General features: G+C 47.9%; 2 protein-coding genes across 4 annotated transcripts in view; both read left to right on the top strand.

Annotated features, from left to right (window-relative positions):
- The first annotated feature begins 207 nt into the window (after window positions 1-207).
- Hm13 (histocompatibility minor 13) overlaps window positions 208-26,622 on the top strand; it is a 44,271-nt gene continuing 17,856 nt past the window's right edge. For 2 of the 3 annotated variants that reach the window (XM_046433995.2, XM_046433997.2), the window contains exons 1-7: window positions 208-502; window positions 8,950-9,048; window positions 15,118-15,200; window positions 20,741-20,829; window positions 23,685-23,770; window positions 23,852-23,977; window positions 24,682-24,739. In XM_046433995.2, coding sequence (XP_046289951.1) covers window positions 320-502; window positions 8,950-9,048; window positions 15,118-15,200; window positions 20,741-20,829; window positions 23,685-23,770; window positions 23,852-23,977; window positions 24,682-24,739 — 724 coding nt within the window. In that variant the 5' untranslated portion in view covers window positions 208-319. The remainder of the gene's footprint in view (window positions 503-8,949; window positions 9,049-15,117; window positions 15,201-20,740; window positions 20,830-23,684; window positions 23,771-23,851; window positions 23,978-24,681; window positions 24,740-26,622) is intronic. The other variant, XM_046433996.2, reaches the window with a different exon arrangement.
- Mcts2 (MCTS family member 2) lies at window positions 20,836-23,678 on the top strand. Its single transcript, XM_046433998.1, has one exon. The coding sequence runs from the start codon at window positions 22,194-22,196 to the stop codon at window positions 22,737-22,739; it is 546 nt and encodes a 181-aa protein (XP_046289954.1). The 5' UTR covers window positions 20,836-22,193; the 3' UTR covers window positions 22,740-23,678.

The raw sequence follows: 26,622 nt of genomic DNA on the forward strand, positions 1-26,622 counted from the left end.
GGAACTAGGAAATGAGTGCTTAGGTCTCTCTCAGGATGGACGAGGACTGCAGTGGTCCAGCGTTCCCTTCCCCGCCGCCATCCGGTTGCTCAGCAACCGGCCTCTGAGCCGGCCGCCGCCGCTAGAGGGCGAGCGGGCGGGGAGACGAGGGCGCGCGCGCGTGGGCGTCGGGGCGCGCGCGCGGCGCCGAACGGCTAGCGGGGCACGTCACTTCCTGTTTCTTTAGGGGAACGTGGCTTTCCCCGCAGCGCCCGTCCCTCCGTCTGCGTTCCTGCTGCAGCGGCCGGAGCTGGAGTGAGAGCCCGAGCGCAGCCTCGCCATGGACTCGGCCCTCAGCGACCCGCACAACGGCAGCGCCGAGTCAGGCGGCCCAGCCAACGGCACGACGCGGCCGCCCTCCACGCCCGAGGGCATCGCGCTGGCCTACGGCAGCCTCCTGCTCATGGCGCTGCTGCCCATCTTCTTTGGCGCCCTGCGCTCGGTGCGCTGTGCCCGCGGCAAGGTAGGTTCGGCAGCTAATCCGGGCCTTCCCACCCTCATGGCTGGCATGGACCCTTCCCATCCGACCCTTTCTTGGAGGAACTCCTCGCCGGGGTCACTAACCGGCCCCAGGGTTTATCACCACCGTCCCTTCCACCCGCGCCCACATTCCGGGGCTGGCCTTTGGCGGCGTCCTCGGATCTGGGCACCGACCCTCTACCCAACCTTCCTCAGAGGGGAGCTGATTTCTCCCCCTGCTTAGATCCTGACACATCCCTCTCTGTCTGCATCATGCGGCAGCCACGGTCAGCCGACCCTCACACCGCCGCTCCGGCGCTGATTGTTCGCTCTGGGCCCAGCCCCATCTTCTGTTGTCGCTAGTCAGCAGCAACATATACTCATCCCAGCTGGAACAGTCACCCCATCCAGGGCTCTGGGTCAACCCCAATCTGTACCTAATGAGTAGTAATAGTCCTGAGGATTAAGTGGTACCATCTCTAGTCATCCCTCTATCAGGAGCCCTGCCTTACCCACCCCAGGGCTAATTCTAGCATCCAGACCCATATCTAGGCTCTGTCTCCTTTCTCAATGAAATAATATCATGTGGGCACTTACATGAAGCTCTCCGACCAGGCCCTAGCCCCTGCCATGAAAAAATGAACCCAGGAAATAGCTCCATTTTAGCATCTAGACTATTGCTTTACTTTCTGGAACCAGTTCCAGCCAGCTCTTCAGACCTGGCACCTTGATGCCTCTACTTTTTAACCAGGCTTAGACCACTTCTTTTGTTGGCTTCCTCTAACTACCACTCAAATTTGTCTTTATCTAAAACCCAGTCCTTTTACTCTGTTCCCACCCAGCCCCTGACCCTACCTCAAAGCATCCTTTCTCCCTGTCTCCCCATCTCCCCTAAGACAGTCCCTCCATCCAGTTGGGCCTACCTGCTGAGGAACTGGCCAGTTCTTGGCCTTCCTTAATATTGGTCCCATTGGATACCCAAGAGGACTCTAGCACTTTCCTCCTCCTTCCTTCCTCTCTCCCACCCTCCCCACCCCCACTTCTTCCCTATATTAAGCCCTCTCTAGTCCCTGGAATCAATGGCTTCTGACTTCCTGGCACCCTCTCTCCTCCTTAACAGCCTCTTAATCTACAAGCATCCCCACTGCTCCTCCCCCACCAGACCTGAAGATGGACCCAAGCGGAAGCAGGCCCACAAAGGAGCTGCCACTTTTGAAACTGCTCTGGCTCAGGTTCTCAAAACACTGCCCAATTTAAGCAGTGACTGAAGGCTGCCGCCTTTTTTCCCAAGAACAGAGAACCCACCACTGGCTCTCTGTGGTCAGATGCAAAGGAGAACTGTTAGGGCTTAGGTTGAGAGACTCAGTGTGACCCTGTTTTTCTTTCTATTCTGCCTTTGCTAAGCAGAGTTCAGGTGGCCTTATCCTCAATACCAGGCCTGTTAGCAAACCCTTGGTACAGAGAGAAGTTCAGAAATAGACCAAGACAAAGGACCCAAAGGGCAGTGTGGCAGGAGGCTGAGCAGCTTGATCTGAGTAGCTCCCAAACTGTCTGAACACTTCTCCTTAGCACCTTCTGCACAGGGATCGCTCGTCTCTTCCAAAAACACCTCCAGGAAACAGTGTTTCCCGAACTTCTGCCATTGTCTACAGTGGAGCGATGCTGCAGGGATGTGTAGGTCGAGCAGTGTCACCAAGGAGTTCAGGAGTGTGGATGAGGGAAGGACAACTAGGTCTGTGACGGTAATACCAGCAACCGCAGGGTTTGCAGAGAAAGAGAAAGGCTGTGCACGCATGTCTGGAGCAGGGCATGGAGGCTTTGTGTGGAGGGAGGCCCAAGCATTGATAGAGAGGTAGAATTCCAGCCAGGAGAGGGCATTCTAACAGAGGAAAGTGAGAGGTAGGAAGCCTGGAAGAGACAAAGCAGTTACAGAAGCACAGAAGGTCTGGTGTGGCTGGAGCGGAGAGTGTGGATTAAAGTGCTTTTGTCTAATTGCCTCTCCAAAACATCTCCTGCAGGGCTGGAAAACTATGAAATTTACAAATGGGGCCTGACCATTCACTGATGGCCTCTCCCTCCAATAACCAGGATGCTCTAAAGTTATAAAATCTTTACCCACTTCAATACTCAGAGACCTCAGTGTGGCAGATAGAGCTAGTTTTATTCCCACTGTACAGAAAAATCAAGGGTCAAAAGAATGACTTGTTAAGATCACTGTACCTCATAGGGGCAGAACCAGGTGTGCCTAGTCTCAGATCAGGACACTATCTTTGGATACAGGTGCCTCTAAAGTCTCACACAAGTAGCATTTTGGCCTGGGGAGAGTCACTTTTTCACCCTGCATCATTTCCTTGGTCATTTGGCAAGGAGGGAGAAGAGTTAGTGTGGGGGCCCAAGAGTTTTGGGTTTCCACTCATGTTAGATCATAAAGCCACCTAAGAGAGGACATATGAAGACAGACTTGCCCTGGGGTCTGTGTGTCCAGGGCACACTGTGAAATCCCAGGAAGAAGGTGGAGATGCAGGAGTGCTGTGAAGAAGTGGCCTACAAGGGTCTGTGACGGTAATACCAGCAACTGCAGGGTTTGCAGAGAAGGGCTGTGCACGCCCCTGTCCAAGACCTGTGTTCCTGAGGGGAGCAAATTCTGTCCAAGCAGCTGGTTCAGCAGCCTTGGCCTGTAGAACAAAGCAGCCCCTCAACTAACAGGACAAGGCATCTGCTCTGAACCAGGTCGCAGGAGTGCCGAGCCTTCCTCACAGACCTCAGTCACCATTAATGCACAGGTGTGTGCTGAGTCAACTAGATTGAGCCCTCATGTGTCTCCTAGGGGAGGCTGCAGTTGACTTTACAGAAGTAGGTGAGAATTCAGTAGACAGAGCAGGGACAATGAAAAGTGTGACCTGAGGCCAGGAGAGGGACGTGGATGCCAAGACAAGATACCCAGGGAACATAGCCTTTCTGAGGATCAGAATCCCATGGCAGTGCTTAAACTTGGTAGTGACAAAAATAACTATAAACTTGTTTTAAAAAAAAAAAAAAAAAAACCCTCAAGCAGTACAGAAACATAATGGAAAAGCTTCCTCAGTACTATTCCTTGGAAGTAGCCCACTTAGCTGTTTGAAGTGTAACCTTCCAGAGCATTTTTATTTATTTATTTATTTATTTTTATTTATGGTGCTGGGGAAGGAAACTAAGGCCTGGAATTTGCTAAGTACATGCACTACCACTAAGCTACCTCCCCAGCCCACCTCCAAGAACTTTCTCTGTGTATATTCAAACATAAGTATGTGCTTGTGTATATATACATGGTAGGTTTATTTTTATAACAACGGCATTATAAGTATTGCTTTGCAATTTGATTTCTTTTTCTTTATCAGTATATGTTAGTCATTTTTCTACATCAGATCTACCTCATCCTTTCATGTTAGGAAGGGCAGATAATGTTTGTCCCTGGTACAAAATTTAGAAGATATCCAGAGGTGCACAATGAGTTTCCTTCCACCCCAGCTGCCCAGTTTCCCTCCCTAGAAGCAGCCCCTGTCACCTGTTTCTTAAATATCCTTCCAGGGAGACTGTACAGTAAGTAAGCATGTGTCCCCATTTTGTTATGTAACTGTTATATTTTATTATGTGTGCAGTCTTTTCTGCACCTTGCTTTCTTCACTGAATATATTTTGGAGATCTAATCATGTCAGTATGTTATGGTCATGTTCTCTCTCTCTCTCTCTTTTTTTTTTTTTTTTGCTGTTGTTATTATTATTGTTTTTGTTGTGCTGAGGATTGAACCCTGGAACACTTTACCACTGAGCTACATCCCAGACTTTTTTATTTTCTTTTTGAGACAGGGTCTCAAATCTGAGTTGAGAGGCTGAGTTGCTGAGGCTAGCCTTGAATTTACAATCCTGCCTCAGCCTCAAATTGCTGGGATTACAGGCGTGCACCACCACATCCAGTTTCATGTTCTTCTTTAACAGCTGTGGTATCCCACCTGCACCTCTCATTTTGTTTATAGCACTGGTCTCAAAGGGTAGTCCCTGGACCTGCAGCACCAGCATCACCTGGGATCTTGTGAGAAATAAGATTCAGAATTAGAAACTCAAGGTGGGCCCAACAGGGGGTGTTTTAACAGAGCTTCCCCCCCACCCCCATGATTCTGATACACACCCAAATTGGAGAACATTGGCTTAGGAGGTCTGTGGTCATCTAGGTTGTTTGAGTCTTTGGCTGTTACAAACCATGCTGAAATTAATATCTTTATATATTTATTATTTCCCATTATTAGCCAGACCTTGTCTCAAAATGAAACTTTAAAAGGGGCTGGAATGTAGCTCAGGGGTAGAGTACCCCTGGGTTCAATCCTTTGTACCACAAGAAAAAAGGGCAGAAAGGATTAGCTAATTTTTACCTTCAGGATTCTGTTCCTTAGGAAGGTCACAGGCTTCCTGAGCTGCTTCTTATCACAACTTTCCAGCAGGCTTTTCCAGAGAGGAAAGAGAGAGGTCGTCTAGTAAATGGTAGCCAAGAGCCTGGGTTCTAGAAACAGACCACCACAGTTTGAATCCTGGCTCTGCTGCCTGCCATCTGTGTTACACTAAGCAAATTTTCCTCACTTGTAAAATGTACCTGTTTTGTGAGGATGAGGTCATGTAAAACACCGCTTGGCACACCGAAAGTTCTCAATAAACGTTATCCTTATTAGTAATATTGCTGGTCAGATTTGATGTCTCCCATTCTGACTCACCATTGCAGCATGAGATATTTATAACAGTCACCCACAGAGGAGACCAGATTTCTCTGATAGGTGGAGCATCTGCACACCTTAGTTTGTCATCAAATAACGTTAAGCCTCTTCCTCTCCAGGTATTGGCTGAATTGGAAGGAATCTGTGAAGATGAGCCTTAACAGTGGTTTATAGGTGAAGTTACAAAAGCCCTTGTGTATTTCCCAGCCCTGGGCCTCTGTATATGCAGGTCTCTGCTTGATAAGTGCTTCATTTCCTTGTGCACAAAGCAAACTCCTCAACTCAGTCAGTTCTACTGCATACCTAGCTTTCAAGCTGCATCTGCTCTGGCACCACTGACACTCCTTTATTTCCCTGTATACTCATGATTCCCTCATTCATAAAAGTGATATGAATAGTGTATGCAGCTTGGGGCTGGGGTTGTAGCTCATTGGCAGAGCACTTGCCTTGCATGAGTGAGGCACTAGGTTCAATCCTCAGCACCACATAAAAATATATAAATAAAAATATTGTGTCCATCCACAACTTAAAAAAAAAAAAATTTTTTTTAAAAATAGTGTATACAACTTGAATGATTACTCAAGTACTTCCTATGCAGAAATGGGAATCCTCACAACTCATTTTACAACTGAGGAATTGAGGCTCTGAGAGAAAAATCACCTTCCAAGGTCCCACAGCTGGGAAGGAGTGCAGTTGGAGTCCTGGTGGGACTTCTGACCTCAGCCCTCCTTTAACCACTTTGCACTCATACCATGAATCACATCACACATCAGTATACATGTTTGTTTTGTTTTATGTCACTGTACTATTTACCTGTCAAGGTCTTGGCCTGTCTTCCTGGGAACTCCAAGGTCAGGAGCTGTCTGGTTTATTTTGTACCTACTCTGCTGTCACAAAGGAATCTATTCAATTTGTGGAGGTGCACAGAGAGGCTGAGGCATTTGCCCAAGTCCCACCACAAACTGCTGCCAAAAAAGCAGAAATTAAGCCAGGTATGGTGTGTCTCATGCATGTAATCCCAGCTGCTCTGAAGCTGAGGCAGCAGGTCCACAAGTTCAAGGCCAGCCAGGGCACCTAGAGATTCTGCCTAAAAATAAAATAAAAGGGCTGGGCGTGGTGACACATGCCTGTAATCCCAGCAATTTGGGAGGCTGAGGCAATAGAATTGCAAGTTCAAGGCCAGCCTCAGCAAATTAGTGAGGCCCTAAGGACTTGGTGAGACCCTCTCTCAAAATAAAACATAAAAAAAGACCCTGGAATGTGGCTCAATGATTAAGCAACCCTGGGTTCAATCCCCAGTACCAAAAAAAAAAAAAAAAAACTAAAATAAAAGGGCTTGGAGTGTAACTCATTGGTGAAACACTTGCCTAGCATATGTAAAGCCCTGGGCTCAATCCCCAGTACCACCAAAAACTAGGAAAGAAAGAAATTAAAAAAAAAAAAAAAAAAGCCTGGTAGAAAAGAGGGAAGGAAGGAAACTGGGCCTCTAGGTAATGGTATTGCTCACCCTCCCCACCCCCACCAGTGAAGCTGCTGGAGAGTGATTCACACAGAGCTCCCCTCTCCAGAGGGGAGGGCCTGCTGCCCAGCCTACACACAGCAGTTTGCAAAGGGGCTCCTCACTCACCTTTCGCTAGTAATCACAGCCTCCTGTGATCACAGTACTTTACAGTTTGCCCACCTCTTTGGCATTACACATCTCATTTGGTTTAAGCCTCTTTGCTCTTTTTTGAAGTAAGTTAAGAGGGTGTCCTCCTGTTTGACAGATGAGCAAATTGGTACTCAGAATGCAGATGACTTGCTTCAGTCACCAGCAACCGATTAACAGCCAGGAATACCTTGGATGTACTTCATAGGCATCATTTTGCTGGTATAAGAGTTTCATCTGTAAAAAAAATTCTCAGAAATATATTTGCTTGATTAAAGGGTCCGCGCATTTGTGGTTTGGTTTTGACATGTGTTGCCAAGTCATCTCTACAGAAGACCAAAAATGTGGATTTTTTTCCATTATGAGGAAAAATGGAATGTCAGTGTACTTCAATTTCAGGTTCTCTTATTGAGAGGGAGAGGTGGGAGCTGGGCATAGTGATGCTCACCTGTAACCCCAGCAGCTCTGGAGGCTGAAGCAGGAGAATCTCAAATTCAAGAGTGAAGGGCTGGGAATGTAGCTCAGTGGTAGAGAGCTTTCCTAGCATGTGTGTGGTCCTAGGTTTGATCCCCAGCACTTCAGGGGGTGGAAAAAAGTGAAAAATGAACTTTTTTTTTTTCTATGATTAAAAAGTCATTTGTAGTTCCTGTCTGTGAATCTTTTTATTTCCTTGGGCATGTGCAAATTATGATTTGACATATTCTGCCAGATTGCCCTCCCCAAAAGGCTGGATAGGTGTGTACTCAAGCCAATGATGCAACACACCTCTCCTAGTGATGGTTTCCTGGGCTGCTACCCTGTACTCCCATCTCATTCCCCTTCTGCAGTCTTCCACCTTGGGGCAGAAGAACCTCCTTGAGCCAGAATCCCCCTCCAGTAGCTCCCCTCTCAGTGCAACTTTTCCTATTGTGGGTTTTTTTTTTTTTTTTAACATGTATATATATTTTTTTATTATTTTTTAGTTATAGATGAACACAATATCTCTATTTTGTTTACGTATTTTTATGTGGTGCTGAGGATCGAACCCAGTGCCTCACATGTGCAAAGCAAGCTCTCTGCCACTGAGCCACAAACCCAGCCCTCCTGTTGGTTTTTAAGAGCCAGCACTGAGCCAAAGTCTTGGCAAGATTCCACAGCTGAATGGCATCCCTTTTCCCAGGAATGCTGGTGCCTTCTTCACGAGATGGACATGGTAACGGTGGAATACTGAACACTGTGAAGAGCCTATGGCTGCTATGGAAAGAATTTCACCTTGGCATGGGTGTCTGTTTTGCCTTTGCTAGGATTTTGGTGGTTATGATATGAAATAGTTGGGGGTTGGCTTATCCCAGTGGGGGAATCTGGAAGGGCTTCATGGCAGCAAGTGTTTGCTGGGCCTTTGAGGACGGTGAGGAAAAGTCTTTTGGCATTAATTCTATGAAGCTAATTTAAATCCTATGTTACACTGTTACTCCACTGTCAGTTTGATTGCATTCAGTTATTTTTCATGTAAATATCATTCAGCGGTCCCTTTGCCTACATCACATTCTTGCCAACAGTAGCATCTGCCGTTTATAAATGTAATAGTGTTTTTTTTGTGTGTTTTTTTTAACCATATTCAGTTCTTCCAGTGGTTCATTTTTTGGGTTCCCCCCACCCCACACCTTTGTGGTGCTGGGGATTGAACCCAGGGCCTCCTGCACGCTAGGCAAGCGCTGTATCCCCAGCCCTGTTTCCTTTTTTTTTTTTCCTCTCTCTCTCTCTTCTAACCCCCTATCCCTTCTCAGTTGTCACATGCTTTAACTGCCTCTGCCATAGCTCTTCTCCTCAGACATGCCACACATGCCCTGGGTTCTTCTGGATGGTCTTCCCCACAGTCCAGATGTCCTCAATGGGAAAATGAGGGGATCAGATTATCTTGCCCAGGGGGAGTCAGGCAGCCTCCCTGGCAGCAGGACTAGCATAAGCAAAAGCCTTGAGGGCACCAGATGAGTTGTTGGAACACCGAATTCCATCAGCAGCCAGCCACAGAGGACAGACAGACCAGAGCTCCACTCAGTGCTGCCTCTCTTCTCTCCTCCAGAATGCCTCGGACATGCCTGAAACCATCACCAGCCGGGATGCCGCCCGCTTCCCCATCATCGCCAGCTGCACACTCTTGGGGCTCTACCTCTTTTTCAAAGTAAGTTGTTTGCCACCTGTGTTGTCATTTGGTTTAAATAACTTTATTTTCTTTTGTTTTATTTTTCTCATCACAGGAGCCATGCATGTTTGATTCTAGAAAATAAAGAGCAGGGAGAAATTAAAGATTTACGTGTAGACCCACTACCCAGAGACAGCTATTGTCCATGTTTGGGACCTTTCCTGCCAGTCTATTTCTTTTCTCCATGTAGTTTTTTTGTTCTGTTTCATGATACCAATTTGGTTTTATTGTACTGTATGTGTTGGGCTGGGGTATAGCTTGTGTCTCTGACATTACCTCTACCATACTAATCGCCTTTTTTTTTTTTTTAATTTATCGAGGTTTATTTTCCCAATAAAAGTTACACAGGCTCAGTGTTGCAAACCTGGAATACACAGAAAAGTAAAAAGGGGGAAACAGCAATCATCCAAAACCCCACTTCCAGAGACAGTCACAGTTTCCCTTTGGAGGTGTGTCCTTCCGCGTTCTTCCCGTGCATGGTTTCTCCATGGCTGTGACCACGTGGTGTATTCAGTCTGTAGCTGCTTTTCTCACCTCACATTGATAACATCATGAGCATTTTCTCATGTTACTGCAAACTCTCCTTGAAACTTTTTTTTTTTTTAATATATATAATTGTACTATTTTCTGGGGCTGGAGGTGGGCTCACTGGTAGAGTGCTTGCCTAACATGCCCAAGGCCTAGGTTTGTTTTATCCTCGGCACCTTAAAGAAAAAAAGAATTTCAGCTTGAGGGAAGAAAATACAAATGAGCCATAATCCTCTCCTCAATATTAGTTTATTGTGGCTCTGTTATGCATAGATCTAGGATTATATTTTTTAAAATATTTTTAGTATATTTATCAAATCTATAGCTCTTACCATGAAAGTATTTTTATATCAACACAGTCCAATCCACCTGATTCTTTTTAAGCTGCCCGTGGTTCTGTTATATGATATACCCCTTAGGATGTGTGTCCACTGTTAGAATATCAGAGTAGTGCTGCTATGAACGTCTTCCTGCACATATTTTGGCATGAAGTATTTGGCACATGCACGAATTTTCTTCAAGTATGTCTGCAGTATTCCCAGGTCAAGCAGAGGCTTGTTTTATAATTAGAGAGAGAGTACCAAATTGCCCTCCAAAGGGGCAGTTTTCCACTCCTACTGGCAGTTACAAGCGTGCTAGCTTCCCTGTGCTGTCCACTGCGTTAGGTAGCATTCACGTTTTTGGGTTTTGCTATTCTGTAAATGAAGCAAATGCCTAATTTTTCATTCCTGTTTCCTGTTGCATCACTATCTCATTGTTCAATCATAACTACTGTTTTTAACGGTTTCAGAATATGCCTACAGGCAGATACATCACAGTTGACTTACAATACCCCCATCACTTCAAACAGAAAATGTCATTCTGATTTTTATTCTGAAAAATAAGGATGTACCAAAGAGCATTGGCTATTTGCTGATTCCCCCCACCCCGCCCCTTTTTTTTTTCCTGGATCTCAGGTGAATATCTTATCAAATGCCTTGGTTCACGGCATACCACCCTCAGGTGCCCCATCTTGTTTGTTCCCCTACTTCACCCCTAATGTCCGCCTCCATTTCCCACCTTCATCTCCGTCTCCACCAGAAGTGCCTGCTCTAGTGTGTCTAATGTGTGGTGTGTTTGTGTCTGAGTGAGTCGAGCTGCTGTAAGTAGAGCTGTGCAGTGTGTCTCCCTCTGCTTCCTTTCCTCTCCCTCTGCCTCAGAGATCTCTGTGGCTCTGGGCACAGCGGGCCTGTTGCTTCTGACTTTGCTTTTGGCAGATTTCTCAAGTCTCTGTTGTGCTCAGTTCAGGAAGACACCAAGTCCCTTGCCTCAAGACCGCCTAATATATTTAGGATTTAGGATTCTTTCCTTAGGCCAGATCCCTCCAAAAGGAGTATCTGACAGCCGAGGGTGTGAACCATTTTTTAAGGCAGGACTGCCATTGCTCAGCCTACCCTCCTCTCTGGGCGGGAAGCTCCCTTTCACAGTCCCACCTCTACCCCCTGCCTCTGCAGTGTCCACGGGGAGATTTCTGAAAGGCAGTTGCGGACAGGGCAGCCACCAGGCTCCTCAGGAATCTCAACCTGATAGCTAGTTGGCTGGTTGGTTTAACAGCAGAAGCACCTACCACAGGGCTCTTACTCCACTTCTTCCTCCCACTTCTCATTGCTGTACTGGCATTTGAAACTGCATTAGACATTAGAATTTTTCCTGAAATGACAGCATCCCCATAGTCAAGCTCAAAGCATCCTGTCCAGGTGACCAGGTGTAGTTAAGGCTGGTCTCTGTCACCACTTCCCACTCCAGCCCTCCCCCCTGACCTTGATGTCGAGATATTCAGACATACCAGGGAAATCCCCTCCAGTCTTTTGTTTGTGTGCTCTACCTTGACCCCATAAAGGCACTTGCCCAAGAGTCTCCCTCTCTCCAATCTGTGAGTGTAGTAGATCCTTTCATTTCATATGCCTTTCTGAAGGACTTACTGCCTGGTTTAGAATGTTCCCTCTTGTCCCCAACTGTGTGATAAATGGGGAACTCCCCCTTGCAGAGTCTTTAAGGATCATTCCAACACAGCCAAGGAACTCAATGCTCAGAGAGGCGAGTGGAAGTACAGGATCTATTATACTCAGAAGCCCTAGAGAAGGAGGCACCACACAGCACACAGGGACCCATGGGGGAGAAGTCCCAGGGAGCAGATTTAACTGTGCAGGTGAGAAGAAGGACCCCTGGGCAGGTGCCTGCACTGGAGATCAGTGCAGAGAACACAGGCATGAGGGGATCATTGTCATTGGTGTGTTTAAATGTCACGAGGGCACAGTCTGGGGAGGGAAGTAAGGGGAACTTGTGTAGGGACCAGCCTTATCACACTGCTGCCTCTGTTACCTGGGTGGGGTGCTCACTGCCTGTGTGTGGGGATGTTGAAGCATTAGGAAAATATGAAGTTTGAAAACACAACAGCATTTCTCAACATGATAGCATTTACTTGATCTCCTCTCATTTACCCAATTGCTTTTAGGCAGCTTATAAAAATAAAATCCAATGGCATGAGAAAAACAAAGGGGTGAAGAAAAAAGTTGAAATAGGAAAAAACAAGTCTTGGGTGAGGACATTACCCAGACCCTGTGGCTTAAAGACTTGTATTCTTGCCAGAAATGGACCACAGTTATGGCTCTAACTTTCTGGCAGCCAAAGCACAAAGCAAAGTGCATCTTAGTGCTCAATTCCCATAGCCACACAGTCAAAGTAGCCAGCTCACGAGTGTGGCCTGAGCAAGCTTTTTTCCTCGGAGCCCACATTGGACGAACACTGCGTGAGGCACAGAACATCTCCACAGATGAGGCCTAATCCAGGTACCTCCTCTACAGTAGTACTCATGCTGCCTGGCACTGGACTGCTCATCCGCTCAGTCCTTCTGCATTTATTGAGTGCCTGCTACATTGGGCCCTGTGCCTGGGACACCACCGTAGCAAGAAAAAAGTCAACCCCCCCTGCCTTCAAGGAGCATCTTGTTGAGTAGTGGAGACAGACACCAGTGACATAGAGAAATATGAAGTTAAACCTCTGAGAAGGGGTGTAAAGACAAGGTCCCCAGAGGCAGGAAAGCACAGAAGAACCCGCCTAGGGTGAACCCTGCTCCTGCCCAAACCTCCATCTAAGACAAGAGCACCTCTGTCCACCTAGCTGCTTGGCCAAAAACCCCAGGAGTCCTTGTCCCTGCTCCTCTCATCCTTCATATCCAGTCCCTGTGCACTTCTTGCGATCCTGATTCCAGAACAGATTTGGAGTCTTTTGCTGTTCATCACTTTACTCCACGTCCCCCAATGCAGGTCACTGTATTCCCTTTGCTGGATTTGCAGGGCCCTCCTCACCCACTGGGCTCTCTGCTTCCACTCCTGTCCTTCAGGGTCTCTGTTCTGCATAGCAACAGAGGAATCCTGTCAGACCATCAGATCATGTCCCAGCACATGCCCAAGTGACCTGTGGGTGGTAATGTGGCACAGCCATCACACTGCAAAAGCCCTCCAGTGCTGACCGATCTCACTTAGGTGAATCTGAAATCTTTCATGGTACCGCAGGGTCTGGCTCCCTCCTATCTCCCTAGCCTCACCTCCTGACGCTCCCTTGTTCCCTTGCCCCAGGCTTACAGGCCCTTACTGTTCCCTACACACACAAACAAGCACCCACCTCAGGATCTTTTTACCTGCCCTTCCCTCTGCCTCGGGTGCTCTTCCCTGAGCATCTCCACAGCCTCCTCCCGCTCTGAGGGTTCTATTCTAGTGTCCTCCCTTCTGAAGGCTTTCCATGGCCACTGTCTGAAGTAGCAGCTCTCACCCTATTTCAGTCAGTTTTTCATCACTGTGACCAAAATACCCAACAAGATAACTTAGAGGAAGAGAAGTTTATTTGGGTCTCACATTTTCAGAGGTTCAGTCCATGGTCAGCCAACTCCATTGCTCTGGACCTGAGGTGAGGCAGAACATCATGGCAGCAGGGCACACGGCAACCAGGAATGGAGAGAGCACAGAGAGCCAGTGAGAAAATATAATCCCCAGGGTACATCCCCAGTGAGCTGCTTCCTCCAGCCCCACTCCCCACACAGTTGCTACCCAGTATTCCACTCAAATTGATCCATCGAATGGATTAACCCATTGATGAGGTTATAGCTCTCATAAACTAATCATTCCACCTCTGAACATTGCTGCATTGGGTATCATGTTTACACCACCATGAGCTTCTCAGGGGGACACTTAATATCCAAACTATAACAGCCCCTTTGCTTAAACCCTTGCCCTGCTTTGCTTTCCTTAGCGCCAGCACACCTAACAGTACTTTATAGATCATTGTTTCTTTTGAGATTCTTTCTCCCTTGCTGGCAGGTGAACTCCAAGCAGGCACTTCACCTTATTGCTAGCTATATTCCTAGTGTTCAGCACAATGTCCTGCCCAGCGTGGTAAACCAGTAAATGTCCACAGAATTACTGGGGGGACTACCTAAGGAAAACTTGGGCTGAGGAAGGATGAATAGGGCTAGCGAGGTGAAGGGAAAAGAGAGCAGCCCAGGAGTACATGCCCAAGTGACCTGTGGGTGGTGGTGTAACACAGCCATCACACTGCAAAAGCCAGTGTGACTGGGGCACATAGAAGAGGAGCGGTGAGGTCCACAGTGGTCACCAGGAGAGGCCAGTGCAAGGGTGTGGGCCTCCAGCTTCTGGGAACATTGGGAAGCCACTGCAAGGATTTAACCAGGGGACTGCTGTGATCAAGTTGGCATTTAAACACATTCCATCACAGCCTTACTTGAGAGCAGAGGGTCAGTGTCCCTGCCCTTGCAGATGAGCACATCATTCCCTCGCAGTTAGACCATCACAGTAGCAAATTCAGCAAGGATACAGCAAGTGTGGAGGAACATGACATAGCCAAGGCCCAGACTTAACACGTGACACTTGAGTTTAGAACATTTGACAGAGAATATGTCTTATTTCACCTGACGATAAGGTGGCCAGGATGCGGCTATCAGGGCCTGCTGTCCCAACCTCCCACCACAGTTATCAGGAGGAGTTATCGGTGGAGTGGACATGGAGAGTGGGGCAGGGCACCCAGATACTTTGCAGCTAGCATGATGGTGGCTGTAATGGCCACTCCGTAAGGGCTCCTGGGATTTGGGGGCAGGAAGAGGAGATATGGAAGAGCAAGTACTGCAGCTCCAACAGCTCTCAGATTTCTGTGCCTTGGGCTCCCCATCCATGCGTCTGCAAGACTCTGGACACAAACGATAATTGCCTGTTTCCAGATAATGCAGTCACGGGCACATGCCTCTAGACTCCTTTGGGAGGTACAGGATGGGGCTTGGAGTCCCACCCTTTTTTCTCACAGCCATAGAAAATAGGAGTGCCCTGATTTTGTCTGAGGTTTCTTCCCAACTGTCCCCTGACTCCAGGGGCATGAGACCAACCTCCAGAAGAGAAGCTGGGACTCTATATATAGTTTCCTTGTGGCCACAGGCATCCTAACTTCCTGTTTCTTTTTGTATTTCTGCCTCAGATATTCTCCCAGGAGTACATCAACCTCTTGCTGTCCATGTATTTCTTCGTGCTGGGAATCCTGGCGTTGTCCCACACCATCAGGTCAGAAGGCATCTCTGCAGCATATGAAGCAGCTTTCACAGGAGCCAGAACAGGGTTTTGGATATGAACATGACCTTTGGTGTCATTCAGAGCCGGGTTTGGCCCAAAAACCCAAGGGAATCTTTCCCTTGTGTCACTAAAGGTGACCTAGGACTAGAACTGTAACATGTCTGGGCTACAGTGTCTTTATAGGGACCTATAAAAGTAACCGTGGATGTTTCTCACTGCCACTGTTGTTGGGAAGGTTATTTGTGAGCAGTAACATCCTGGTGTTGTCAAGAGTACTGAGATGAGTAACGCCAGGTGCTGTGGCCTGCCAAGCATCTTGAGGCATTGTCTTTTTTCATGAGAGAAGCAGTATGGGGAGAGATTAGGGGGGCAAGCTCTGGAATCTGACTACCTGACTTTAAATCCAGACTCTGCCACTTAATACCCAATGACCTTGGGCAAGTTATTTAATCTCTCTGGCCTCAATTTCCTCACCATTGTGGTAGAAGATAATAACACCTTCCTTCTGGGGTCATGTGGAAAGCTTTTAGCTTGGTTTCTCGCACTTAATATGTTCAATAACTGTTAACTTTGTTACTATCTGTGTTAACGTACCAGAGAAACTTGCGTTTAGCTCTTTCTTTTAATCCTAGGTTAGTCAGGGAAACAGAGGCTCAGAGAGGTTAAGAACTTTGCTCTGTCCAGGTGTGGTGAAGCACACCTGGATTCCAAGTGACTCAGGAGGCTGAAAAAGGACTAGGGATATAGCTCAGTGGTAAAGCACCACTAGGTTCAATCCCAGTACCAGGAAAGGAAAAAAAAAAACTGTTCTGGTGATACAGCTGATAAGCAACAGCGCCAGGATTCAAACTCAGATCTGTGTGGCCCCAGAACCCATCTTTCTGCCACCACCTCCCTGCTCAGACCACCTGCTCATGACAGTTCTGTGGGTGAGTGATCTGAACCAGTGTTCTCAGGGCAGGGAACTCCCATTGGCGTTCTCCCTGTGCAGGGCTAGCCTGTGCACTGCAGACCTGTGGCAGCCTTGTTCCACTCAACAAGTGGAACTTGTACAGCTTCAGGCTGAAAACCATTGGTAAGACTGAGCAGTGGCAGCAGACCAGGAAAAGTTCCCAGAAGAAAGGAAGTCAACTTGAACTAAGATTTCAAGGGTAGGAGGACTGGAAGAGGTGCCGAAGAGAGACCAGGCCAGGAGCCAGAAGGACCATGCCTATTGAGGGTTCACTGTCAGGATGTTCCCAGAGTAGTCAAGAGAAAGAGCAGCTCTGCCTCTGTAGACAATGGACACCCAGCTGGGCGTGGCCTTACTCTCCAGGAATGCTGACAGGACAGTGGCGGTCAGAACGTAGGCTCCAGAGGCACCCTGGGACCAAGGCCTGGCTCTGCCAGCTTTGTAATTTTCTTAAGTTACTCAAGTCTCTGAGCATGAGTTTTTCCACCTATAAAATAGAGACCATAGACTGTCCTCACAGAGGTGCAGGAAGGATCAGAGTAGCCACGCTGTGTGTGGCTTGCCTAGGGCTCAGTGCCAGGCAGCACTCGGGGAGTAGAGAAGCTGGCCCAAGGTTACATAGCTGGTTCTTCAGCTATGGTTTTGAGACTGAAGTCAGTATTGTCTTTACTTCACTGACCCTTTACCCAAAAACTCTGCTTCTAGCCAACTCGGGAGATCTCTGGTCCCATTCCCCATCCTGAAAAACCAAGGTCCAGAGAACCTAGCATTGTCAGGACAGACCTCTGTAGTCATGATGAACCTGGGGAACGGGTGGGAAGCCATCATTCCAGGCACAGGGTCCCCTTCTTTTCCACACTGATGAAGACCCTCCCTGCAAGTCTAGCTCATCCCACCCTACCATCTGTAAAAGGCTTGACACCCCAGTTCTCCCCACAACCCAACTATCACTACACAGAGAAGGAAGCCAATATATCTTGAAAGCTACTGCTACACTGTGTGCTGAGGAATTATTTCACTTTATCTCAGCAGCCCTGCAAGAAAGGTCATTTCTCTATTCAACTTCCCAAGCAGGGTGTTTAGAACCTTTATCATTTTGACACCAAAGACATTTTTTTTTTCGTTTAGAACAGTAACTGAGAGACACTGTCCCAGATTTCTTACAGATTAGCCAAGAAACAATTGTTTCTCTGTCTTCTAATCAATTCACTATTGTCAGTGATGGATATTGTCAATAGAAAAACCAACAGAGCCAGGTGCGGTGGCATATGCCTATAATCCCAGTTACTCAGAATGAGCAGGAGGATTGCAAGTTCGAGGCTAGCCTCGGCAACTTGGCAAGATCCTATCTCAAAATTTAAAAGGGCTAGGGTATAGCTCAGTGGTAGAGTGCATGAAGCCCTGGATCCAATCCTCAGTACCACTAAAAAGAAAAGAAAAAACCATCAGCTTTGCTAAAACTGCACATTGTAAAATTTGTTAATGACTAGAAACTAACAGAAAAATCATTTTCTTAATAAAACTTAGAGCAACAAAATTTGACCTGGGAAAATTAGATCTTTTAAAATAACGGATGGCTGCGGGTAGAAGTGTGCTCACCATTCAGGGTCAGAACTGTCCACTGAAAAATCTGATAGGAACCAAAGACTGTCCAATGAATGAAAATGTTATTGTAAAATGTATATGGAAAAGAAATCCAGTGAAATTTTTTTGAAAATAATTTTTAATAAAAAGGGGAAATACAATTAATCATATTTTTTAGAGAGTTGATACAAAGATTCAATTGACTGTTCTTCAATTAAGTTGAATTTTCTTAAATACTTTCCTCAAAGAAAGTCACATGAGCTTCCTCGGGACTCTCATAAGGTGCAAAAGTTCAAGACGGAAATGGAGCTCAGAAGGGGGTGTATGACCACCAGGATTTGCAGCTGATAAGAGCAGAGTTAGGTTTTGAGCTCTGGTCTGTCTGACTCCAAAGCCAATATTCTCTTCAGTTTGGGCAAAAATGAGGGAAAGGGAGGCTTAAGGAGGGCGGACCTATGTTGTGCTGAGAGTTGGAAAGGAGAGGTCTGCGGAAAGACTGAGCAGAGCTGAGCCCCAAGCCATGGCAGCCCAGGCTGTGCTTCCTTCAGGATCCCTCCACCCATCTCAGGCCTCCAAGAACAAACCACAGCTCCCTGTCCTGGGGAAAGGCAGGGACCACAGCCTGCCTTCAGTCATCTATAGTCACCAAAACTCAAGCCCTAGCCAAATCCCAGACATCCTCCTGGCAAGGGAACTTGGGCTTATTTCTTGTCACCGCTGACTGAGCTTATATCCCAAGCAGCTAACTCTGGGAGAACAGAAGGCCCAAATCTGCCACCCCAGGAGGAACAAGCCACATCATCAGTTTCACTAACCCTTACCTTCCACTCCCAGATAAGGGCACCAGGATGTGGTTTCTTAGCAGGAAGCAGTGACCTTTAGGTTTAATGTGAGCCATCAAAGACAAGAAAGAATCTGTGCCTTCTACGAAAGTGCATTCAGAGTTGTTCAGCAAGCATTTACCACGTGTCTCCAGACACCATGGCTAGCCCGGATGGGTCAGAAATGATAACCTGGGCCCCTACCCTCAAGTTTATAGACTCACACCAGCAAGATCATGTGACTTCCCTTGTGTTATACAGTACTTGGGATTGAACCCGGAGGATTCTACCACTGAGCTACATCCCAGCCCTTTTTATTTTTTTAAAATAAATCCTCTCAATCCTCCTGTCTCAATCACGAATAGCTGGGATTATAGGCATGTGCCACCATGCCCGGCAGCCCATCTTTGCTCAGTAACAAAGACCTGAGTCTAAGGGGCCAGTGGTATTCCTCAATGGTAGAGCACTTGATTAGCATGAATCAGATCCTGGATTCAATCCCCAGCATTCACTTAATTCTTTTAATATTTCTATGAGAAAGCTATTGTTGTAGTGTTTCCAATGAGGAAAGAGAAGTTCACACAACTATTATGAAAACTGAGACTTGAATCTACGAAGTGTCACTCCAGCACCCGTGTTCTTAACCATCCCTACTCTCCTGGTTGACAAGTGGAGAACTAACCTCCCAAAGAAGAGGCCAGTCCCAAAGAAGAGGTGAAGGTCTTAGCTCCTCAGGTCACCTCCCTACCCACACCTACCACACACACCCTGATTTTAGACTTCCCCAAAAGTAATTTCTGCAAACTGAGCTGAAAGTAGCTTCTAGTCTCTCCATCCCAGCTTCTGCCTCCCACCCCAAAACTGTGCTATGGAAGCTGCCTCCTGACCCCAGGCCGTGCCCACCACATCACTTTTTACAAGGCCTCTCATATTCACACCTAAGCCCTGGTAGGCTTTGAAGGATCAGCAGTTTGGCAAGTGGGGAAACAGGCCCAGAGATGACTCTTGAATCCACATCCTTCTTCAAGCCAGCAAGCTATTAAAAAGAGAGCTCCCTTATCCCTGCCTTTACCACTGTGACCTGGGCACCTCCTGCCTTCCTCAGCTTACTTGTTAGTTGGGATTTGCCTTCCTCATTACCAACTTGATCTGATGTCACATGCTTTCAAGCTGAGGCTCTAGAAGAGTGCACCATGACAGAAGTTCACAGTTCTTCAACATCCCTGCTGCAAGACTCAGGGCTGGGCTAAACCGCTCATCTACCTGCTTTCTATCGTCACACAACCATTTGAGACAGGTAGTATTATGATCTTACGTACAGGTGAGGAGACTGAAGCCCAAGAAGACTCTGCCACTGAAGTGGTTCTCCCAGGACCACACTGCTGGTGTGTGGCAAAGCAGGGTTCAGGCCTGGGTTGCCAAGGCTGGTAGCCGCTCCACAGTATTACCAATCCCAAGACCAGGCTGGGCCAAGAGGCCTTTGTAGGCTATCTTGCTCCGAAGATGGTGTGGAAAATAACATCTGTTCCCTGCCTGGCCAGGAAGTGGGGCATACTGGGTAATCATGAGGCCAGGCTGGTCTTGAACAAGTGAGGCCTCATGGAAGAAGTGAATATGGGGGTAATCCTGCCCTGGGGGCTATGATTCATCTGGCTGATCAATTCCAGCTGTATTTGTAAAACTCAGCCTGTTGCTGGAAAGTAGGATAGCAAATTCTGGAGTGGGGTGGGGTGACTATCAGGTCATCCGACTTGGTAGGTCTAGAAAGGAGCCCAGGAATGAGCTTCTTGACAAGGGGCTCTCATATAGGTGGTGTGTGGGCCAGACTTGGGAATCCCTGACTCATCTAAAAACTGTTTTACACAAAAGTCTGTCTGCCTAAACTCTGTATCTGTGTGTGGTAAAATAAAGAGGCGATATAGAAGTTACTAAGAGTTCAGACACCTAGGTTTGAATCTCGGCTCAGACGTTATCTCCCTATGTGACCCTGGGCAAGTTACCCTCTAAGAACTTGGGTTTTCTCATCTATAGAGTGAGAACAATAGCACCAACCTGGCAGGGCAGCTGTGAGGGTGCCAGGAGATAGAGCTTTAAATGGGTCTTGGTGGGGGTTATGAGAGCCGTGGTCGCCCATGGGGGCTGTGTTTGCCGACCAGCTTTGTCTTTCCTTCCAGCCCCTTCATGAATAAGTTTTTTCCAGCCAGCTTCCCAAATCGACAGTTTCAGCTGCTCTTCACACAGGGCTCTGGGGAAAACAAGGAAGGTCAGTGCCACCCACTTTCCCTGTGGTATGTCTTGGGTGTCTTCCCTTCCACTCCCCTTTGTCTTTCCAATATTGGGTTCTTCAGTAGTATAAGTGATGGAAGAGGCTGGCTGTGGAATCTCATGGCTTAGTTCATATCCCTGCTCTGCCACCACCTAGGCATGGGACTCTAGGTGAATGCCTTACCTCCCTGAGCACCGGGTGATTTTGTTGGGGATTTTTTGTTTTGTTTTCCCCTGCCATTTATGAAGTAAAATTGATAATTTAGCACCTTCCTCATAGGCACAATTATTAGGAATAGGAATAAATGAGTGGAAAGCACCCAGCACACTGCCTGGCTCACATAAGCACTCAGTAAAACCCCTCTGTTGTGACCATTTTATAGGGTCTATTTTTAGTGTGATTACGGTCACACCTAAAATTTTGGAAAAGGAGACTCCACAGTTTTTTTTTTGGGGGGGGGTTGTTTTTTGTTTTGTTTTTTTTTGTATGTTTGTTTGTTTTAATGAAAACCATGGGGACCTTAAGAGAGGCTGGGATTAACAGGTTATTTACAGCCTGGGTTCAAATACAGCAAGATCATCAATGGCTTAACCAAATGGAAGATCTCCCTCTTCTCTTTCTTTCTCGTCCCCCGAAATTCTAAGCTTGCAGAAGGTATCACTTGGTGCCTAGCGTATCCTGCTTTGTCCCTAGAGCGCAGCGATGTTGTGATCCCTCTCTGCATCTCTAGTGCATCTGTGCCAAATAAATGATTGATGGGGTTTTCTTTTAAAAAGCTAAGCTTGCCCCGTAGAGTCTGTAGGGTCTCAAGCCCCATCTGTCTCAAGCTCTGCCATACTCAGTGGTGACCCCCCTGGGTCCGAGATGTCTACCATCAGTTCACACTGCAGCCAGAGGGAAGGATAGGCATCCCTGTCGTCGGCTCATTTAGCTACAGAGGGTGTTGGAGAAAGGTGGAGAACATGACCTGAGCGGGTCAGCCTCATGTCCAGTTAGGAACCATCAGCAGCGTGTCCAGTTAGGAACCACCAGCCGCGCCCCTAGAGTCTTCCGGCCACCTGACCGGCTGCTCCGTCACTCCTTCCTGCCCACGCCCTGCCCTTTCCGCTGCCCCCACTGGAATGGATCGCTAGTGGGAAGAACATCCGGCCGAGCGCTGACGTGGGGTTCAGAGCAGCGGAAGTAGTCCATTTTACGGGGCCGTAAAGCGCGGCCGGCTGACCCGTCTTCCGGTTAGCGACAACGGCCGCTACCATCCGCACCGGCCTTCCTGGATCACGGAGATCATCGGACATTGGCCGCATCTCATTTTTTCTCGTTGCTGCCCACCCCAGTCGGCACCACTTCCTTCGCCTTGGATCATGTTCAAGAAATTTGACGAAAAGGAAAATGTATCCAACTGCATCCAGTTGAAAACTTCAGTTATTAAGGGCATCAAGAACCAACTGATAGAGCAATTTCCAGGTATCGAGCCATGGCTTAATCAAATCATGCCGAAGAAAGATCCCGTCAAAATAGTCCGATGCCATGAGCATATGGAAATCCTTACGGTAAATGGAGAGTTACTATTTTTTAGACAAAGAAAAGGGCCTTTTTACCCAACCTTAAGATTACTTCACAAATACCCTTTCATCCTGCCACACCAGCAGGTTGATAAAGGAGCCATCAAATTTGTGCTCAGTGGCGCAAATATCATGTGCCCGGGTTTAACTTCTTCTGGCGCAAAGCTTTATCCCGCCGCGGAAGATACAATTGTTGCGGTCATGGCAGAAGGAAAACAGCACGCTCTGTGTGTCGGAGTCATGAAGATGTCTGCAGAAGATATCGAGAAAGTCAACAAAGGAATCGGCATTGAAAATATCCATTATTTAAATGATGGCCTGTGGCACATGAAGACATATAAATGAGCCTTAGAAGAATCCACTTGTGCTAAATATGGATATTGTGTCGTATTTGTGTTTTGTGTCTGTTTGTGACAGCATGGTGACAATGCCTCTGTGGTTATGCTGAATAAATTCAACAGATGCCTCAAAAACAAAAAAACTAGGGTGCTCTTACCACAGAGGAGAAAACAGAAATTGGGGGACAAGCAGCAATCTGCTGCACTTGAATCTGGAAGGAGTGACTGCACCCTGAGACCCTGGCCAACCTTCACCACCTCTCTGGGCTTCCTCATTAGGAAGCTTGGAAGCAACTGAGAATGGGTCTGACATCCGGATGTCTACCGGGGGCTCCCCACAAGAGCAGCAACAGGAACTCCCTCCTGCCTTTTCTCCAGTCCTCCATCTCTTTCCTTCTTCTTCCTCTGCTAATGAATTAGGGGTGCCAATAACCTTGATTTCTTTGGTAGAAAAGTAGAGTTTCCAGAATGTACTAGGACCTTGCTAAAGACCAGTAACAGCTGGCATTGAGTACTTGCTGTGTACCCCGCACTGTGCTAAGGACATTGTAAGGACAGACTCACTCCCATAGCAGCCCTATGAGGGAGGTGCTATTGCCTTTTTTCACAGATGAAGCTCAGAGAGGGAACTGCTTTTCCCTAAGGTTACCTAGCTACCAGTGGCAGAGCCTGTGCTTCCAGCACCAAGGACCACTTCCCACTGAACCTGTATTAAATCCGTACTCTCTCTAGGTCTCTTTAACCTTCTCTAGAAAATTTGGGGGACTAGGGGAGGCTCCAGTGAGCTCTCCCCATCATAATATTCTCACCAGTCTGGGGCAGCCTCGGCTGAGCCCCTGGGCCTGTGGGCCTCTGACAGTGCCCACAGCCATGCCCTCCTCAGTCCAGAGGCTGACATGTGGGAGGGACAGTCCCGCCCTGGGGAGTGGACTTACCTGGCTTCTCTGCCCAGAGATCGTCAACTATGAGTTTGACACTAAGGACCTGGTGTGCCTGGGCCTGAGCAGCATCGTTGGCGTCTGGTACCTGCTGCGGAAGGTAAGTAGTTAGACCTGAGCAAAAAGGGAGGCTGGGGTGATGGGGGCACAGCAATCTGGTCTCACCCCTTCCTTTCCCCAGCACTGGATTGCCAACAATCTTTTTGGCCTGGCCTTCTCCCTTAATGGGGTGGAACTTCTGCACCTGAACAACGTCAGCACCGGTTGCATCCTGCTGGGTGGACTCTTCATCTACGACGTCTTCTGGGTGAGTCAGCAGAGACACCGAGGATTTCCAGCTTTAACCTCCTACCTCCCTATTCCTCTGTCTCTCTGGCCCAAATGGCAGTTGTCTGATGAAAGTCAGTACCCCAGAGCTGGTCCTCTCGGGGGCAAACTGTAAGATCGCATTCAGTGCCTGGGGACATTCACCCACCCTCATGGCCCTGGCAGAAGCATAACTTAATCCCACATCTCTGTAAAAAACCAAGTTGAGGCTCAGGGATGTTCAGACAAGGGCGGTAGAATGGGTCCATCAAGGTCCCTGACCTAGAGGACAGGCCGGCTGTGCTCTGGCTGCACACCAGCCCTGGGCTTCAAGACTTACCACACTCACTCTATGAGGCCCCACTGAGGGACTGAGGTCAACCCAGCTCAAGCACACTTTCCCTGGACCCAGGTGGTCTCTTCTCCCATGGGGTGGGTTGTGCCCAGGGTTTTTATCTCTCAGAAGGGACAGAACCCTGAACAGACAGGCTACCTGGCTGGGGCAGTCACCTTTGAAGTTCTTTTTGTTGCTCAGAACCAGGATGAGTGGCCACCTTGCTCAACCTCAGATCTGCTCTGGGCCTGCCAGCCGCCTGTCCCACTCCCCATACATGTCAGGCAGCAGCACATCCAGAAGTCCAAGGACAACTGTTCTTTCCCATCTAGCCCCTCACTTCCCTTCAGACTCCTCTCTTCTTCCTCCAGGTGTTCGGTACCAACGTTATGGTGACTGTGGCCAAGTCATTTGAGGCGCCAATAAAATGTAAGTGATCAACCCCACAGTGGGGAACACACCCTGCCCTCCCCAGTTGGCTTATGGTCCCTGTTTTGGTCAATACTTCTCCCTTATCTCCTCCTCACATACCTTTTCCTCCTCCAAGATCTCATGGGTCTCTCCAGCCTGGTTTCCTTTTCTTCGTGGATTCTCTTGGCTGTGTTCATGAGTAGCAGCCTTCTGCCCAGGCCCTGACCTTGGGCTGCTTGGTAATGATGCAGTGTAGTGGTAAATGAGCAGGAGTGGGGAACAGCCTGTTGGGGGGCAGACAGGGGCTTTCCAGAACAGGAGACCTCTGTGCTGAGAACTGAGAGCAGTATTCCCCATCTCACATCTTACACAGCCTTAGTTTTGTTCTTCAGCATAACCATTGTTCATAAGTATTTCTCCCCAAATCCCCCTTTCAGCCTCCTTCATGTTTCACTGACCATTATTGGGATTTAGACAGACCCGAGTCCAAATAGGTGTGGGGGTGAGGGGGGTAGCCCAATGATAGAGCACTTGCCAAGCATGCACAAGACCCTGGATTTAATCCCCAACACAGCTAAAAAGAAAAGGGTTAGGGGAGTCCCAACTATTGGCAGCGTTAAAGAAGGGGGAAATTTGGTTATACTACAGCAAGCCCAGGTCTAGGAAATGTCAGGGGTGGGTTAATGACCCTCAGTGGAGTCACCAAGAGCCAGGGTTATTTTGGTTCACCCAACCCACCAATCTCCGTCCACTTGTCACTTGGCTCAGTCCTTCATGGTCCCTAGATGGAATGACAGTTCCTGGCATTGGCTTCTCACAGGCCACGTCCAGAGGCGCAAAGGGGAAACTGTGTCCCATCAGGGAAGGAGTCTTTCTCCTCAAATCCCCCTTTCAGCCTCCTTCATGTTTTATTGACCAATATTGGGATTTGGACAGACCCAAGTCCAAATTGGGCTTTAGAAAGGGAGATAGGAAAAGCGCTATTAGCTTGGAGTCTCAGCCCTAGACTAACCATAAATCACCCTCCAGGGTCACGAGGCTCAAAGGGGGCCAGAACCAGTCAGACAAGATAGCAAGGAAGGAGAAGATAGTATCAGGAAGGTGGTCAACATTCCCCAGGCCTGGTTTACTGTCCTCCCCAAGGCCAGGAGTCAGAGTATGACTTGGCAGCCTCCAGAACTAAGTTTATCAGGGAAGGGAGGACTGTTCTCTAAAGTAAGGACACAGATACTGGACAAACCACATGAAATTCATGCCCCACAAGCTACGATAGGTGAGCCCAGGGATGGGGGAGCCTGGCGATCCCAGCCAGGATGTCAGGAGTACCTTTCCTGGGTCTCAAAGAAGAAATGCTCATTTACCAAGGATTCAAGGGTAGCATGGGTATTTGAGAAGAGTCTACCACTTCAGCAAAGGGCTAGAAGCAGGAAAACGCGTGGGACACCCTGGGAGCAAAGAACTACAGAGGCACAGAGGAAGTGCAACTGAGTTCAGCAGGGCCGCAAGAAAGGGACTGGAAAGAGGGAGACAAGCCAGATTTGGAGAAGCCAAGATTTCCTGCCTAAGAACTTGACACTGCCCATTAAGCAGTGGACGAGCCATTGTAAGGCTCTGAACAGGGAAGTGACACGTTCATATTTAGTTTCTGGTGCTTGGAATCTGATTTTCTAGATTGGGGAGATCTGTTGTCTTAAAGTTTGTTGGTTTGTTTGTTTTTGCAGTACTGGGAATCAAACCCAGAGGTGCTCTACCACTGAGCCCTTTTTATTTTTTATTTTGAGACAGGGTCTTGCTGAGTTTACCAGGCCAGCCTTGAACTTAACAATGCTCCTGCCTTAGCTTCCTAAATAGCTGGAATTATAAGCATGTACCACTGCACCTGGCCTAGATCTTGTCTTCTA

The sequence above is a fragment of the Marmota monax genome, unplaced genomic scaffold (assembly GCF_021218885.2).
Source record: "Marmota monax isolate L192 unplaced genomic scaffold, Marmota_monax_Labrador192_F-V1.1 WCK01_AAM20220418_F8-fsc00014, whole genome shotgun sequence".
NCBI lineage: Eukaryota > Metazoa > Chordata > Mammalia > Rodentia > Sciuridae > Marmota > Marmota monax.